General features: G+C 44.7%; 1 protein-coding gene across 2 annotated transcripts in view; it reads right to left on the reverse strand.

Annotated features, from left to right (window-relative positions):
- Positions 1 to 18,070, reverse strand: part of LOC144784432 (multidrug resistance-associated protein 1-like) — a 1,651,426-nt gene that overhangs the window by 622,643 nt on the left and 1,010,713 nt on the right. Inside the window, exon 20 of one of the 2 annotated variants that reach the window (XM_078663184.1) lies at positions 14,824 to 14,850. The exons of the other annotated variant lie outside the window; for it this stretch is intronic. Coding sequence (XP_078519310.1) covers positions 14,824 to 14,850 — 27 coding nt within the window. The remainder of the gene's footprint in view (positions 1 to 14,823; positions 14,851 to 18,070) is intronic. 2 annotated transcript variants of the gene reach the window in all.

Consider the following 18,070-nt stretch of genomic DNA (forward strand, 5'->3'; position numbering starts at 1 on the left):
CGCCAGTGACGGGCGCGGACCCGCATGACGCCACCTACTGGCACGCAGGGGCACTGCTAAGCAGAAAACTCTCTGGATCCAGTCTGACGCCTGGGGAATATTCTAAGGTAAGGAATCTATCACTAACGTGTCTCTTACAGATAAAACATGTGTGCGTTTCTTCACAAAATGGGGAAAAATAGCAATTGTAAGCTTCGAAAAATTTTGGAAATTTGAAAAAAATGTTTTTACTGAAGAGAGGCGCAAGTATTCAGTACCCGTCCTTCACTATCAATATGTCTTGTTATACTTAATAGGTGCATTCTATTACAAACTATGCTCCCATAAAATTTTCCATTCAAACTTCAAAACATCAAAAACTTATTTGCAGCAGTTAAATAAAAGCAAAATGTGGGGAGTATGAGATACATAAGGAATGAAAACATCTACCTTACGGTTGCCAGCCATAGGAAACCTATGCTCAGAAACCAGCAAAAAGGACTTTAAAAAAAACACCAAGTTAAAAATGCAACATTCTCTTTTAAATAAGTACATCGAAGGAGAAGACTTTCACTTTATTTACGGCAAATTTATACCTTTGATATTCACATAGAATGTAATTTGGACAACCTCCTAATGAAGGTGTGAACCTTAGTCCTTCGGCATTTTCCCCTTTCGATAATTATTCTTGACACATTAGAACTTCCACTGAGGTGGTTTACAGTCAAGCCAAGATTGAAATCAACTTCTCTTGACTCAATTTAACATCTCATAAGTGTGTGCTGTTTAAGTGGTCCTAATTTAATTAATAAAATACTGCTCGTGCTTAGAGGCTTATACCAGGACCAGACATGTTATATTTCTATCACCGTATTTTCACCACTATTTTTGTTGCATCTCCAGTTCCAATGGCTAACCATATAGGTTATCAATGGGACCAGGGCTCAGCACTATTCCAGCTCAACTCCCGTTTGAAACAGCAGTAATGCCTCCAGGTCAGAAACTGCCAAGCCAACAAGTGCCACTATCTGGGGACAACGAATAGCCAGTTACTTTGGTGCTCAAATTTGACGAGTCCTGCCATCAACATGATGCCTATCTCTACAGTCCTTCTCTAGAGATTCCACTCTCACCACTCTCCAGCCTGCCAACTAGACACGTTTATGCTTGGCTCCACGCAAGCATTACTTTAGTGTAAAAAAAAAACTGCTACAAAAAAACAGTTTTTCTGATTACACTGGGCAGAAAATGTGCTATGTGGGGGATTTAGGCCAATGCGAGAATCCCCAATCCTTCTCTTTGCGTATAATATTCTCTCTTAGGGATATGGAATTAACTTTCTCTAATTTGAAAGCACTCTTAGGAAAGTAGCCCATCCACACTTAGACTTCCACATCATCTCTTTGGAAATTTAGAAAGATCGTTCACTCCGCCTTAAATATATGGCGAGAAGATGATGCAGATACAGGTTTTGGTGGTACTGACATGCTGGAGGAAAAGCAAGTAACTTTGTGTCTTGTGTCACTGAGGTACTTCAATAAGATCATAGAGGCACAAGACAAGTAATGCTCATCATAACATTATTCAAGACTGCCATAAGAATGAGCCAATTGAAAATGATGTATGTTAATGCTGGTTCTCTTACATGTCCTAGATAATCTATATAGATTTACAGATCCAAAGCAAAAGCCTGTCGAGAGTAGGTGAAGGAAATCACTATATAATTACATACTAAAGAAACAGCATGAAGAATGTCAGAACCAAACAGCAGAGGGCAAATGTTACTGTTACTCCCATTACAGACCTAGATATATGAATGCTAACAACGTTAAACGCTAAATACCACTAGAACTAGACAGATAAGATTTCTCAATTTTTGCCAGGGCAAAGCTCATTGACTTGGTAGGGCCACTTACAAAGCTATTAGAAATGGTGGAGTTTCCCAAAGCCTCAGATCAAACAAGGAGTTTGAACAATTTGGAGACTAAACACAGAAAGACATACAGATTCAGAAAATGCCACCTGCCCACTGTCTGCCAAATGGCTTATAAGTCTTATTGAAAGTAGATCCTAAACTAAGACAGCTTTCCTCTTTAATGGCTGCCTTATAGCCTCTGGAAGACTTCGGGATCTTTTTGAGAAGTAATTCAGTATATGTTAGCACATTCACAGGTTTGGATGAACTTTATATGAAGGTCTCCTCAGTAGCTGTCATCTTTCTCTGGCTTTCTAAGAATTTCACTCCTGGATGACAATAAAAGTTGAAACTCAAACAGAAATTTCAAGAACTACGCTTCCCTCCACCTCTCAAATCAATGCAAGGTTCATCATCACTTTTAAATCCAAACTAGAGACTATTAATTGTACTGAATCATTTGTCATCTTAGATAACAGGCATAACCCTATTTACATATAAAACAAGCTAGCCAAGAATTATAATGTCAAAAGTGGGTTTCTTAGAGGTGTATAGTATAAGTCTACATCAATGAGAAGACATTTAAGACCACTGTGCAAGCTTTATGGTTGCTGAGATTAGAGGAAAGGAATTCTATCGCCACCGGCTCCAACTTGTGAAATCTCAAGGAGCCATCACTTTGACCACATCACTACGCAATATCTGCTTAAAGAGACCAGATGCATTTACATAACATCCTGCTGAGAGATTCTAGTGGTTGTGTCTTAAAAATGTAGCACTCAAGCCATACAACCTAGCAATATAGTGCAACATTAAAAAACAAACCTGGATCGCTTCATCTATGATCCCCCTAAACTATTTAACCCAAGGCTTTGCCACAATAAGGGTTTCACTCATCTTATGGGTTTTGAAGTTGCTGTTTCACTGTCATGTTAGATGAACATATGTTTTCTCTCTCAACTAAACTGCAAAAATTCGAAATACACACACCCGTTTACTACTTTTTAAAAATGTTTTATTAAGTTTATCGTGCATGAACCTCTTTAAATAGACCCTCTCCGAGACTAGGCTTACTCTTATCAAAAACACACAGACAAAAACACTATGAAAACACTTAAAGAACAAGTTACTTACCTTCAGTAATACCTTAACTGGTAGAGACTATATCTAGGAGCAGATGCCAGACCTTTAAATTTCGCAACGCATCAGAATGGATCCGGTAGATTTTTCGTGACCCCTGCGCACCGGTAGGTGGCATCGACAGGCTCCGAGCCGCGGCGTCCACTGTGGGAGAGACGTCCGAGTCACCTATATAGGCGCCACCTTGTTAAGTCTGTTACTTTTCATGACTTTCTAACCCAGAAGCGCCGAGTCGAACGAGTTATGTACCTTCGGTAACAATGTATCTGGTACAGACAGTCTAGCCGCAGATTCCTTAACTTAGAATATCCCCAAGAGTCACACTGGATCTGGAAAACTTTCCGCAGCAGCACCTCGGCACGCCAGGGGCAGCGCCGCACAGCTCCGCCCGACGTCGTCCACTGACGTGACGTCAGCGGACCCTCCCAGCACTGACGTCCGTAATCGTCGGAGAAACCTTTCTGCACCGCAACACGGAGCCACCACCACAAAACTGTTAGAATATGGGAACAGTGTGCGAAAATGATGAAGTCATGGAATGGTGAAAAACAACACCATAAAGGAAAGTGCCAGGCACTGTATATTGAAAACTAGTAAAGGGAAAGAGCAGAGCCCCGCTCTGAGAAACAACCCGGCAAAAGTGAAGGCCACCCACCTTTGGAGATAAATGAAGATGTAAACAACACCATGGCAGACAACAGAAAGTCCACAACCTTAATGTAAAACTGTGAAGGACAAGTCCGGAACATAGGAGCTAGGACAATTGACCACAAGACGTCACCAGAAAGAGACGTATCCCCAATAAAGAGATTCATAAAATGTGGCAGAGCCAATAGACTTCAAACCAATGGAGCACAGGGGTGGTAAGAGACTCCAAAGCGATAGAGAAGGGGAAAACGGGGTGGGAAAAAGCACAAATAGAACCCACACTGTATAACCCAGGCCGTAGGGTTGGTAAAGATACAAGACACATGAGCATACGAAAATGGGCAGAGTAGAGCTATGAAAGCAGAATGAAGCATTCTGTGTGGGAGTGAAAGGAAAGCGTCACCCTTCAGAAGGATCAAGTCACCCCCGGAGGTAGGCGAGCGTAGAAACCCCAACCTGAAAACGTCCTCGCAGAACGGGGACGACGGGCGGGCGTTAAGGAATCTGCGGCTAGACTATCTCTACCAGGTACATCGTTACCGAAGTTAAGTAACTCAATCATCTGATAGAGATGTCTAGCCGCAGATTCCTTAACTTACAATAGATACCAAAGCCATACCCATAGAGAAGGCGGGTCTGCGACTGAGCCACAATAAGTTGCCGAGGCAACAGAGTCATCAACAAGGTGACGACCCACGGTGGGGACCGCAAACCAGCACAGCCACACCAGACCATGAAGCTCATAAAGAGCTTCAAAGATTGGGAGGCAAAGGTACCACAAGCCATCAAACAATATGAAAACCCCCGTATTTATATCGGGTGAGAGAAAGAAAACAAACGCTGGATAGGTCTGTGTGAAAGGGAAAGTACATGACTTCGCAAGAAGTGGAACTGAACCCAGGGTCGGATGGATCTGCAGGATTTGGTGTACTGACTAAGTAGAACCCAGGGATAAGACAACCGGTAGGACGGAGTCCTCACATACCAGTCCAGTACGCACAACAGTGGAAAAAAGCACTGTTGAATCCTGTACCAGCCATATACGTTGCACAGTATTGGCAGGATGCCGATCCATGAACAGAAAGAGCCAGCAGTACTAGAAACAGAAGAAGCGCCGTTAGAGAGTCACTCTGTTATGGGGCATGTGAAAGGGCTGACTGCAACCATCAGAAGCACCCAAAACAGGACTACAGTAAGAATGATAGTCAAGTGGAAGACTGGACGAAACTGAAGCATACAGTGTGGACGGTAGCACCACACGAAGTAGAACAAGATCCCTCCTGTAGGGTTGCGTGAGCAGCCCAGATGCAAGAGACGTAATAGCAAGAAGGCAACCAGCAAAAAGGGGCACCAAGCAAGCTGGACATCCACTAAAGAGCACGTAGGCGAGCAGACCGGATCAATGACCACGGACATCGAATGAAGGAACGTGGACAGCACAATTTTGCTGTGTAACAGCACAGAGCAGATATAGAGGCAATGCAATATGCCCAGAAATTAAGCGTAGAGGACGCGAAAAGTACCAACAGTCATGAGGAAGCAGAAGTGGACAGAACAATGTCCAGACTTGTAAGCTACATCAGCTCCTCACCAGGGAGGGGCAACAGTCCCGCGCAAGATAGAGGAGGAGACGGAGCTAGACACGACAGTCGGAAACAGTCAGGACTAACCGAATGGTCTGAGGACTCAAGAAGCGAGTATCCTAAAGAGAACACTCCCCTTGAGAGTGGTACAGCAGGAATCCAAGCAGAAGTGTTGCAAACACCTGTGCGGAAAGCAGCAGGGAATGTGTAAAAATTCCTGTTGGGAAAGTGCCTTGAAAATGAGGGCACAAGGCAAGGTACAGTAGAGAGGTACAGGGCGAAGCCGCCACCTTCAAAGAAAAGCCCAGTAAGGACTGAAGTATAAGGATTTTTACCCCAACCCTTAAAGGGGAAGGGAGAACCAGCACCAAAGAAGTAGAAGAAACAACGCAAACATCCTATGATAGCAATTATACCAGGGTGCATTCCCAGGTTGCGCTAACACTAAGAAGCGTACCACACAATGTTTGTATTCTGGCGCAAAAAGAGGATAGAGAGTCAGTGGTGGGAACTGCACCTAAACTGAACAGAATAAGGCCCCTAAGATAGTGACTGGCAAAGAAAAGCAAGCATCAAGGGCAAGAGGATCACATTGACGCTGAAAAACGCCCCCGTGAATACAGGCGGGGCAGAAGCCATACGGTAAGGAACCCATACAGAGGCGTAGAAGGATTACCAGAGCCAACTGCACCGAAGGTGCAATAAGCGATGCTAACGTCAGGATCACATAACAGCATAAAAAAAGAGGCCCACAGCAAGATTGTGGCGAAAAACTCTATAGGAGAGTGCTAAGGCAGCTGCCGAATAGCCTATAAATACCCCACATAGGGTAAGTGTCAACCCCTGCAAGGGGGAGTCCTCATTGGTAAAGCGCAGCCGTCCGGCTGCACGTAAAGAATATTGAGATGGCGGAAAAACTGGCTACACTATCTGGGTGCTATGCAGATGACCAGGACATGCATGAAATCAGATCAACAAGGCAACATCGCCTACGCAGGATAAAAGAGTACTCATAAGGCAAAAACGGTGTGCCGCAAGAATCACGGTAGCCCTGACATGAGGCAGGAGACCGCTGAGTCTGTGTGGCTATCAAAAAGGTCCACGACATTGAAAGGCAGATCCCTAAGAGCATTCCGAACATTGTCCAGGAAACTACCGTCGCGCAGCCAAGCATGGCGGCGCAAAGCCACCAACCGAGCAAGAGCTTGTTCCAATGAGTCAGTGGCATCAAGAGAAGAGCAGAGGGAAAATTGCGCCATTCCTCTGCCATCATGCAGAAGGCGGATTAATCCAACCCGCAGGCCTTCTGGAATTGAAGGTAGAAGAGCCTCGACCAAGACTCAAATGGTAGAGGCTGCGCGTGCGAACATCAAGCCGTATTCAAGGCGCGGATGCCAGCACTGGCAAAGGCAAAAAGCTGGCGACCACATGCGCCTAACCACCTAGACTCCCTGGTAGGAGGCAAGAGAGGCAGGGCAGAGGAAGACTAAGTCAAAGGCTGCCTGAACAACTAGGCAGGAACCCAAGGGTGAAGAGACAGACAGAGCGGATCATAAGGGGCAGGACGGAGTCGACAAGCTATGGCCCAATCAACAGGGTCACCCGAGGAAGGCCTCGCCCATGTGCTCAGTATGATGTCAAACAAGGATGTCCCAAGGGGCAGGAAAGGCTCCAATTCAACTGGCTCCATATGGAGTAGATCCAACAAAGGATCAAAAGGCAGACAGGGGGCTGAAAACAAAGAATAGCAGTCGCCCTGTGAATAGCCTGTGCGTAGGCAGCACTAGCCTCAGTTGCCATCCAGGAAGGTGACAATAACCCATCCGTAGGGGATGGCTGTAGACTAACCCGTCCACTAGACAGCAAAAGTCTGATCCAGAGTCCACGCCACACAAGGTACCTGCACCATGGGCCAAAAATCAGTGGAGCCCGGAGGAGCGCCAGCATGTGGCATAAGAGGAGGCATAGGCGCTGGCGTTGACCAATGCCGCATAGGAGTCGCATCGACGTCCGAAAGGTGGAATATCAACCTTCTGAAATAGAGGAGACGAGAACGTCGGCACCGACATTGGGGGATGTCAAGCCGGAGTCGTCTGGACGTCTACTATCTCCAAGTGGGGACTTCGGCTGGACGCCATCCATCGTTGACCCCACTGCAACATGTGGGGGAACAGGGTGTCGAGCCCGGCGCCGCCTTCTACGTAGACACAGGGAGCCGCTCAGGGCTATGCGGAGACTGATGGGGTGGGCCAGACAGACGACTGGGAGGACCCACTAGGCCATGTCCCGTCTGCGTCAAATCAGCTCCGGAACCAGAGTCGATGCACACAGCTGGAGAAGAGAAGAATCCACCGGTGAAGACCTGACAGGAGTGCCTTCCACCTTTATGGGACCCGATGGCGCACCAGGGAGAGGGGGAAACAAAGTAAGAGCAGAGTGCTTCAGAATAAGGCTCCATTTGGGCTTGTGTCGCTCCAGAACCTGGAAAAGGGGGGGTGGGGGTGTACGGAGGAGACTTCCTTCGGACGCTTGTTCCCGGCAGGGAGAGAGAATGGGAGGAAGACCTCCTGTACTTACGTTTATGTTTCCCTGCCTCCAAACGACGTCTGCGGGAACGACCTCTGGATTGGGCTCGATCCAGAGAGGGAGAGCGGCGACGCGAAGGTGCAGTACCATACAGCCGTGCGGCCAGAAATTTCATCAGACACTCCCGTAAGGACTTTGGCTTCATCCGCTGACAATCGTCACACTCTTTGGAGTCGTGGTGCACTCTGAGGCACCACGTACATATGGTGTGCGGGTCCGTTACCGACATCTGATGTGCAAAGGTCTCACAAGCCATAAAGCCCGAAGGCAACACACACTGTTGAGAAGACCCAAAAAACAGGCCAAGGAAACGCTGGTTTTCCAGGATCCACGTTGGGACGCGGAAAAGGAGGAAAAGGAGAAAACAGAGGTCAGCGTGCCAAGAGGGGCATATATGGCCGCGCTGACATGTCCGTGGACGAAGTCAGGGCGGCGCCGCACTGCACCGCCCCCGGCGCGCAGAAGTGCTGATGCGGAAAGTTTTCCGGATCCTGTCTGCCGCCTGGGGATATTCTAAGTTAAGAAATCTGCGGCTAGACGTCTATCAGATATGAAGTGCACTCGCATTGTGTGTGTCCAAACTAGTGTAGTGGCCTAAAAGGGATCAGCCCTGACCCTAGAGTTATGTCCGCAGAGCAGGGAGGATGGGTGGGTCAGTAAGGAATCTGCAGCTAGATATTGCCCTTACCAGAAAAGGCATTACGGAAGGTAAGTAACTTCATCTGATAGCGACTTCTAGCCGCAGGCTCCATACCTTTGAATAGATACCCAAACAATACCATCCAGTGTTGGGTCTGCAGACAATTTTAACTCGAAAGTCCTGCAGAACCCAACGGGCGAAATGCCAGTTCCTGCGGACTGGACTGTCCAGGCAGTAGTGCTTGGTAAACATGTGCAAGGAAGCCCATGTTGCTACCTGGCAAATGTAGAGGACTGGGATTCCACGTGCTAAAGCAGTGGTTGCAGCTTTAGATCTGGTGGAATGATTCCGTAAACCTTCAGGAGGCTGCTTCTTGCCGAGTGCGTTGCAAATCTTGATGCAGATGCTTGATGCAATGACACATTGAAAGATGGTCAGTTCCTGCACCACCTGACCTTTCTTCGCTCCAACATACCCCATGAAGAGTTGTTTGTTCACCCGGTACTCTCATGTATAGTCAATGTAGAATGACAACGCACTTTTTGGTTCAAATGGGGAAATCGCTCCTCTTCCTTAGAGGGATTTAGAGGAGTGTAGAAGGTGAGCATGGAGACAGATTGGCTCACCTGAAATTGTGTTACCCCTTTCGGCAGGAAAGAGGCCCCAGTGAGAAGCACCAGTTTGTCCGGATAAAGTGAGAAGAATGGAGGCTTGGAAGAAAGCTTGCAGCTCATTCATCCTCCAGGACGATTTAATCGCCACAAGAAAGGCTGTTTTGATGGTGAGCAGGCATAGGGGACAATTGTGTAGAGGCTCAAAAGGAGCACGCATCGAGAATGTGAGAACCTTGTGAAGGTCCCACTGAGGCATAATGAAAGGGGAAGGGGGGAAACAAATGTACAAGGCCCTTTTATCTACAATAGGGGATTTGAAAAGGGAGTGTTGGTCCGGCAGCCGCAAGAAGGCAGAAAGAGAAGAAAGACAGCCCCTAAGAGTGCTCAGAGCAGAGCCCTGCTGGGCAAGGGAAAGACATAATAACAACACCTCAGAAAGTGGAGCACAAAGGGGATCAGTTTGTTAAGATGAACACCAAGCTGCAAATATTTTCCAACGGCAAGCAAATACTGTCTTGGTGGAAGGATGCCTGGCTGCTCGGATAATGTTACAGACTTCGGGAGGAAGGTTGAAAGCGGTCAACTGTTGCAGCTCAATCTTCATGCAAGAAGATGGAGAGTCGACAGGTTCAGGTGTAGGACCCTGCCCTGCTGCTGCGACAGAAGATCCTCCAGAAGGAGCAGCCAGATCAGAGGATAGGAGGCCATGCTCAGTAGCTCAACATACCAGACTCTCAGTGCCCACAAGGATGGATGACTTGGGCCTGATCATTCCTGATCTTGAGAACTCTGGGCAGGAGTGGCATGGGCGGGAAGGCATACAGAAGGCCTAAGCTTAACTCGAGACGAAAAGCATCTCCGAGCACTCTAGTGCACAAAACTGCAGACACTGTCCTCTCTCAGCGAAGAGCAGATCTAACCAAGGCTCTCCCCATTGCTAAAAGAGACCTTGCGCCACATACTGTTAGGAGGCGCCATTCATGATCCACTAGGCATCAACAGCTGTGTGTGCCGCCCTGGCGTTCAGGGAACCTGCCAGGTGTTTAACCAACACAATATGCCCTGCTGTTCCAACAATGTTCAAAGACGCAGGGCCTCTTGACAAAGGGTTCATGATCCCATATACCCCATTGTTGCATACAACATGGCAAGTGTTGTTATCCATGAACACCTGCACAAGCCTTCTCTTATTTATTTATTTATTTAATTTGTATAGCGCGTTATAACCACAGGGGTCTCTAAGCTCTTGATGGAGGGTAGGAAGGCTTTCAATGTCAGTTGGATCACGCAGAGCTACAGCATGTTGACGTTGAGTTCATATTCCGCCGGAGACCAAAGGTCTCTGATCTCCACCTCTACCAGATCTGGTTGAGGAAAGGATAGGGGTCTGCTTCTGACCCAATTGCGATTCGTCAGCTACCACTACAGGTCCTCTGCAGTTCCCTCCGAGATCTGGACAGTGTGCGAGAGATTCCTCTAATGCTGCGCCCACTGGAGCTTCATGACCCACTGCAGAGCCTGCATATGTCACCTGCAGGATACAGGAGGTGATGAGGCCTAGCAGCCTCAGTGTCAGTCTCACCGTAACCCAGGATAGAGGCCGAAACATCAGCATCATACCCTGAATAGTCTGGACTCGACGCTTGTGAGAATAAGTCTGAAACTGCACTGGGTCCAGAACAGCTCCAATGAAAGGGAGCATCTGAGAGGGAGTTTGATGTGAATTCAGCATGGTGATCATGAACCCAAGCGAATGCAGGAGGTTTGGCATAGTCCGGAGGTGGGAGACAACAGCCCGGGGCGAGAAGGTTTCAAGGAACTCTAGAGTTAACAGTTTCACTGGGCTGGCATGGGGAGCAAAAAACAATGGATTTAGGCCCAGATCTCTGTACTGGGATGAATGTTTGACATAGTGCAGCATTCTGACCTTCAATTTTTCTTTTTCCATTTGTTACCTCAAGTGGGACGGGTATGTCCAGACATGGGTCCTGTGCTCTCCAAGCCACTGGAGTCAAGCTAGCCTGGCTGATATGGGGTGATCTCCAGAAACTGGTACCAGAATGCTTGTTTACAGTTCAGGGAGGACCTGCCTGGCAGTTGGGGCTGGAATGATTTGCATATGGCTGGGTCTTAACTGGAATGGCATGAGGAACAAAAAGCAATGGATTTAGGCCCAGATCTCTGTTCTGGGGTGAATGTTTGACATTGTGCAACATTCTAGCCATCAATTGCTCTTTTTACACAGGTCTCCTTGGCTCACATGGCTACCACGTCAGAGACTTCCAGTTACTAGGAAATGTAATTTATTATTTTACAAATATATGGTGCTCCAAACGCTCTCCAATAATCTTGAAAATGTAATTTTGGTATGAAAGGATTTGTGGCATTTATATTTTAGTTAACACGTTTACAAATAGCCCTATTATGTTTAACAAAACTAAGCCCAGTGCTTGCAGTAGTTTCAGCATGCAGTGGTTGTCAATCAGCTGCTACTGCTTTGGGAGTCTGACCTAAGACTTTCTGTATTTAAGTAAGGATGTTCACTTAAGGATCTGTATGACCAATTCGCAACAAGTGGTCAAATTCAAGGCACGCCTGCAGAGGCAATTATCGCGGTGCTCTCTAAAGACGGGAAGGATCCCACGTATCCAAAAAACTATAGACCGATAAGCTTGATCAATCTTGACTGCAAGATATATGCCATGATTTTAGCAAAAAGAATACAAAAAGTGCTACCCCAATTGATACACCCTTCACAAGTAGGGTTCCTTAAGAATAGATTATCGAGTGATAACACAAGGACTCTGACGCATATAATAGAAAAGGCTAAATTAACTAATTCTTCCACAGTAGCAGTAACATTAGATGCTGAGAAAGCCTTCGATAAGGTTGACTGGGCTTATTTGGAAGCGACTCTAAACAAATTCGGACTGGGATCGGATTTCATACGTATGGTGATGGGCACTGTACGCTAACCCCTCAACTAGGGTTAGAGCGGGTGGTTGCTTGTCAACCTCATTTGAACTCCAACAAGGCACAAGGCAGGGATGTCCACTCTCTCCCTCGTTGTTCCTCCTGGCAATTGAGCCTTTCTTATATTCCTTGAGACACAATGACCTCATCAGCGGGATAGGGTTTGGCGATATCACAGTTAAAATTTCGGCCTACGCAGATGACGTGCTAGTAGTCTCTGAGAACGCGGACGCGGCAATTCCGGCTCTAATGTCTTCAATTTCGGAATTTGCTGAAGTATCCGGATATAAACTAAATAGAGACAAAACGGAGGTTAAGCTACTCAATAACATAGGTGACAAGGGTATCCTGTGAGACTCTGGACTATGCTGGCAACCAAAAAGCTTTAAATACCTTGGCATAGAATTCGAGAAAGATTTAATTAGCACTCTTAAAATGAATGAACTTGGCCTATATAAAAAGATCACATCCCTATTGGAAGGCTGGTCCCCAAAATTCTTGTCCTGGTGGGGCAGAGTGGAAACTCTGAAGATGATGATTACGCCACTTGTCAATTATTTAATAAGCATGCTACCTATGTTATTATCTGATGACTTTCTCACCAAACTACAGAAAATCTTTAATGCCTTTCTGTGGCAAAACAAGAAACCGAGAATCTCACTACGGAAACTGCAGCTACCAAACGATAAAGGTGGGGGTAGGTCTACCAAATTTCAGATGTTATCAGACGGCATATATATGCAAACAAGGAGCCAACTGGTTCCACAAATACCAAGACTACACCCCTGTATGGACCCAAGTAGAAAAATCTATCATCAACAACCTTTCACTCCCGGCCATAATGACTCTGGACGCTTCCGCCTTCCCACATTCTAAATATATATTCCTCAACACTAAAAGAGCTCTCCTAAACTTAGAAAGGCACTGTAAAGCGAAAGTAAAGTTCTCTAAATCTAACTTAACTTCGTTATGGCTCAATCCGTCTTTAAAAGACGATGGTCATCTCATTTTCTGGGAAGATTGGTCCAAGAGAGGATTAAACCTACTGCAGGATATGTACGAGTGTTCCGCACCTTTGCCCTACGCCACCCTACAATCACGTTTTGTTCTCCAACCCCTTGACTTCTACAGATTCCTACGCCTTAAAGCACTAATAACGGCTAAAGACATCACGCCACAGAACCCTACTTTGTGCAATAAATTAATCAAGCTCACATCTCTGGGCCATGTAGTCTCACGGGTATACAAGATCTTAGCCCCTACGCCTCAGAAAGCGCACAAGAAATACGAACGGGATTGGGAAAGAGAACGTAACAACCTCCAATATGACTTTGGACTGGGACAGAATCCACCTAACCCCATTCTACTCTAAAGTTTCACCGATACTGTCACAGACTAAATTCATGCTGATAAACAGGACTTATTGGACGCCAGAGAAACTCTTCAAATTAAAACTTACGGATAACCCCCTCTGCTGGAATTGCAAATCAGACGTGGGTAACCTAGCACACATGCTTTTCAACTGTCCACTTTTGCAACAATATTGGGACGAGATATATAATTATATTCAACGCATTTTTCACTACAGACCCCCTAAGGAGTTTAGTTATGTTCTCCTCGGAGCAATTGATTTGAATATACCTAAAGAACAAGACATACACCTCTTAGACCTTATGATCACTCTTGCGTGCAAAGTAGGACTCAGCAAATGGAAGAATGCTTCCGACGTATCTTTCAAAATCTGGCAGGAGTGGCTGGCATCACTTAGGGGTGCTGACAATGACGCCCTTTACTCATCTCCATGGCAAAAACCCCACACTAAACTATGGAGTCTGCTTGATTCCCTGCAACTTTGCTATGATCCACCTTGAATCTGATAACTCGTAGAATGTATTTATTTCAAGTGAGATATGTATTCCCCCTACGCCATGACTATACTGCTCTACCTTATGCTAAACATTTTCTGTCACACAGTTGTTGCCTCTTATTCTTTATTCTTTCCTTTTATTCTTTCCTTTTATCACTATTAAAATCATCAGTCACAACCCATTATGTTTAGAAGACAAAAGCGTGAGGAGCACCATCTGTGACTCAAGGTACCATGCCATGAATATTCTGTGTGTTAAGTACATTGGCATATTAATGACTCAATTTTAGCAATGTGTGTAATTGCTCATAATATACTCATTAATCCTCATTCCTCCTTTGCCGATGTAATGCCCCCAACCCATATATTCATTTCGTAACTTATTGTGACTGACACAGCTGGGTGATTTTCTTGTATGTCGCTATTTTATGTCTTTGTATTATGTATTTTTTGATTTTTCTGTATTGTGTGTTGCATTAATTTTCAATAAAAAAGATTTGAAATAAAAAAAAATAGCCCTATTATGTTTAACAAAACTAAGCCCAGTGCTTGCAGTAGTTTCAGCATGCAGTGGTTGTCAATCAGCTGCTACTGCTTTGGGAGTCTGACCTAAGACTTTCTGTATTTAAGTAAGGATGTTCATTTGCACCAAGCATAATGACATCAAGTTCACAATCAGCATGCTAGGAAGGTTGGCAAAGGATGCTAGCTGTGCAAGACAACAAACACTGCAGACAACATGCCTTATAAAAGAGTTATATCAAAATCTATTTGTCCAGTGTTATTACCTCTATGTGATCTACTGCATTATGGATGTACAACACAAAAACAAAGCTTAAACTACAAGCAGAAAGGTACCTGAAACAGGCAACACAAACCTTCCTCCTTTTCAAATGTCTTTATGTCTGGATTCATGAAAGCAGGTAAAGGGAACAAGTAAACAAATTAACACTTAATAGAACTCCATATGCATACAGAGTAAAACTCAAAATAAGTGGAAAACAAACCTTCTTCTCCTTTTGTATTAACTGCAAGCGTGGCAGTGAAGAGAGAAAAACAAAACAGTGGTTATGAAGACTTGCACGTACCGACAGCTAAGCACAGTTAAAGTCTATTTACCATAATATTTGAAATAGTAAGAGGTAGATCAACGCACTTTAAATATAAATGAATGATCTAGTAGCTGTGCAAAAGTAGAATTAATAGTTCTAAAGCTGCTTGAAATGCTGGATGCTCACCTTTGTATTGTATAATTGATACAAAGAATACAAGCAAGATGCCAAATAAGAAGCCTTGCTTGAATGTAATCAATGGTGTTAAGTTGCACATCTATTATGTTTTTTTGAGGCACTTGGGTGTATTAGTCTAGGCAGTAGTTGGAACTTTTATTCTAAGCAAATGGAATGATGTAATTTAAGCAAATCCACAGGGGATGTATTGGGATCTCCATCTGGCTCTATGAAGTAAGGGATATTATGCCCTTCATGTTGATGGTCACTTTGAGGTGATTGATTTGGTGAAGGCAATGGTTGCTCAGAAAGTAGTGTTCTGGCGAGTGTGTCTGATCTGTTCTCGAAGGTGTAACAGGTGAAGTATGAACAGAAGATGATGGAATAGGAAAAGGAGGAAAAGAAGGAGGAAAAGAAATAGGTCTTATGCCTCTGTCCGGTTTCTTTTTTTGTTGGGTTTGTTGAGGCCCAGCAAGGTCTTCCTGAAAATACTTTTTCCTCTTCTGAAGTGTGAGGGAAACAGGTGGTGGTGTTTATGTACCCAACTTCCCAGTATGAGGGTTTACAAAGAGTCTTTTGTCCTTTATCCAGTTTGTCTTGCAAGCTTTCAAGAAAAGGCTTTTTATTTTTTGGTTGATATCGATGCTGAGGATGTGGAGGAAGAGGAAGAGCCTGTTTTACTTGTTGCCGTCTTTCGGGTTTTTGTTTCAGGTGCCGACAGCTTAAGTGTAGGTTTTGACACATTAGGTTTTGCCGCCGAACCATGTTTTGTTTCTGATATTTTTTTCAGATCTGATGTTTGTTTTTTCATTTCCAAGTCCTTGTTTGACTTCAGTTGCACCAATTAAGCTTCTTTCGGTGTAGGCGGCAAAACAAATGTTAACGCTTTCATTTTGATGCTAGTCAAAGGCTTTCCCGGCGTAGTGGACTTGTGCGCTCGTTGATGGAGACCTTTATGGAATGAAGGCAGTGGGGCTGTGAAAGCCGGTGTGGGTGCTTTGGTAGGGTTGAGAGGCGGCTTTTGCAGAGTTACTCAAGTGCCCCAGTATGGACTCTGGCTCAAAGTCCTAACTGTCCCCACTGCTAGCCTGCACTATCTGTACATCTTTTGGTACTGTTTGTGCCTCTCAGTCTTCTGGCTCTTGACTGGGCTCTGGTGACTGGTCCCCAGAGATATCCAGAGCATCTTCCGTCCATCGCTGCATTTTTGTGAGGGCCCAAAGACCCTCCCTTCGTTGCCAATGTGTCTTTTTAGACTGGGACACCAAACACGCCTCACATGAAGCTTCTTTGTGCTCCGGTGACAAACCTAGGTTGCAAATTTTATGTGGGGCTTGTCTGGAATATTTTGTGTCACAAAAGCTGAAAGTCGTGTTTCCCATCCCTCTATGACATATTCCTGTAGAATAGAAATTAAGTTGAAGAACGGCATGCCAGAGATCGATCCCACCAGTGGCTGTCTTTCAGATCTAATATTTTTTCACTCTGAAGAAAAAAACTAGAGTGTATGAAGACCTCAGCGGAGATTGAAGCTTAGGTCCTGGAGTTGCTATAACTACGTTCAAACCCGATGGCAGAAAAAACAATCTAACAAAGGAGCCGAAGAACATGCGCATTAAGCACCGGAGCAGTCACTATACCTCGTGACAAAAGATTTCTTCGAAGAAAAAGAACTTGTAATTGTCCGAGCCCAACACTAGATGGCAGGATACTGCTAAGCATATTTATCCACTAGCAAAATATTGCTACATGCACTCATGTGTATTGGGACCACGTGATGCCCTTTGACTACCATCGTTTTAATTGACTAAGCATTTTAATTTACTATATTTTGAATGTATAACATCATTCTATGTGCACTTGCATTTTGTCTCCTTTCATTTCGTGCCTCCTTGTAGCTACAGAGTGGGAGTGTTTTAAAGAGTAGGACAACCTTAGTCTTGCCAGGAACAGATTGTGTGGGATGTGTGTTTGAAAGCATGAGAGAAAGAAATGTGTAGAATGTACTTCTCTGTCTTAGAGTATAGTGCTGTAAGCAGTGGTGCGCATATGTGCATTATTTTATAAATTGAGTTTTTACAGATGGGTTTTAACATGCCCTAAACTCCATCTTGAATGCAGACTATCTAGCTTGAGCTCTGGACACAGAAACAGGCCCCCAGGGTACTCACGGTTATTTAGGTTATTCACGTTCAAGATTGTTTTCCTCTTTGAGGGTGTTGTCAAGATTCACTAACATAAGGGACTGGAACATGTCGAGAGAATAGGTGAGATAACCTTTACCCTTGAATGCTTGCAAGGAGCTCGGCCAGCACCACTAATTTTCTTTGCTGTAGAGGATGTCTTCTCATGCATTGAGAATATTATAAATAGGCTGTCCGGTTTTAGGTTTAAACCTATAATAACTGATAAAACCCCGTCGGAAGGGAAATAGCCCTTACCAGTGTAAACATAAAAACACTGGAAAAAACCCTGCACAACCACAAACTAAATGTCATTCAAAGAAAGGAAAAGAAGAGTGAAAGAGTCATTTTTATTTCTTCCTGAATGAATGAATACAATGTAACTTAGTTATATAAGGTCGTAGTAACGAAGAATGGGCTAACATTCTGCTTGAGTTTCTTCATACATTTTTCAGTTTTGTGGTCTTTGGTCTAAAGATATAGGGGTTATTTATTTTATAAATTGTAGAGAATCAGGAAATATCTAAATCATATTTAATTTTTGGGGCTAGGTTTGAGTCTTTCACTGATAGGTACAATGTAGGTTTCATAAGAATCTTTCCCAATATTTATCACATTTACCCACAGAGAATGAGTAAAAACACTTGATACATCAGCCCCCTTTTCTAGTGAGTCAGTATCTGATAGTAGGTGAATTGGCAAACACCACAGGC

The sequence above is a fragment of the Lissotriton helveticus genome, chromosome 10 (assembly GCF_964261635.1).
Source record: "Lissotriton helveticus chromosome 10, aLisHel1.1, whole genome shotgun sequence".
Taxonomy (NCBI): domain Eukaryota; kingdom Metazoa; phylum Chordata; class Amphibia; order Caudata; family Salamandridae; genus Lissotriton; species Lissotriton helveticus.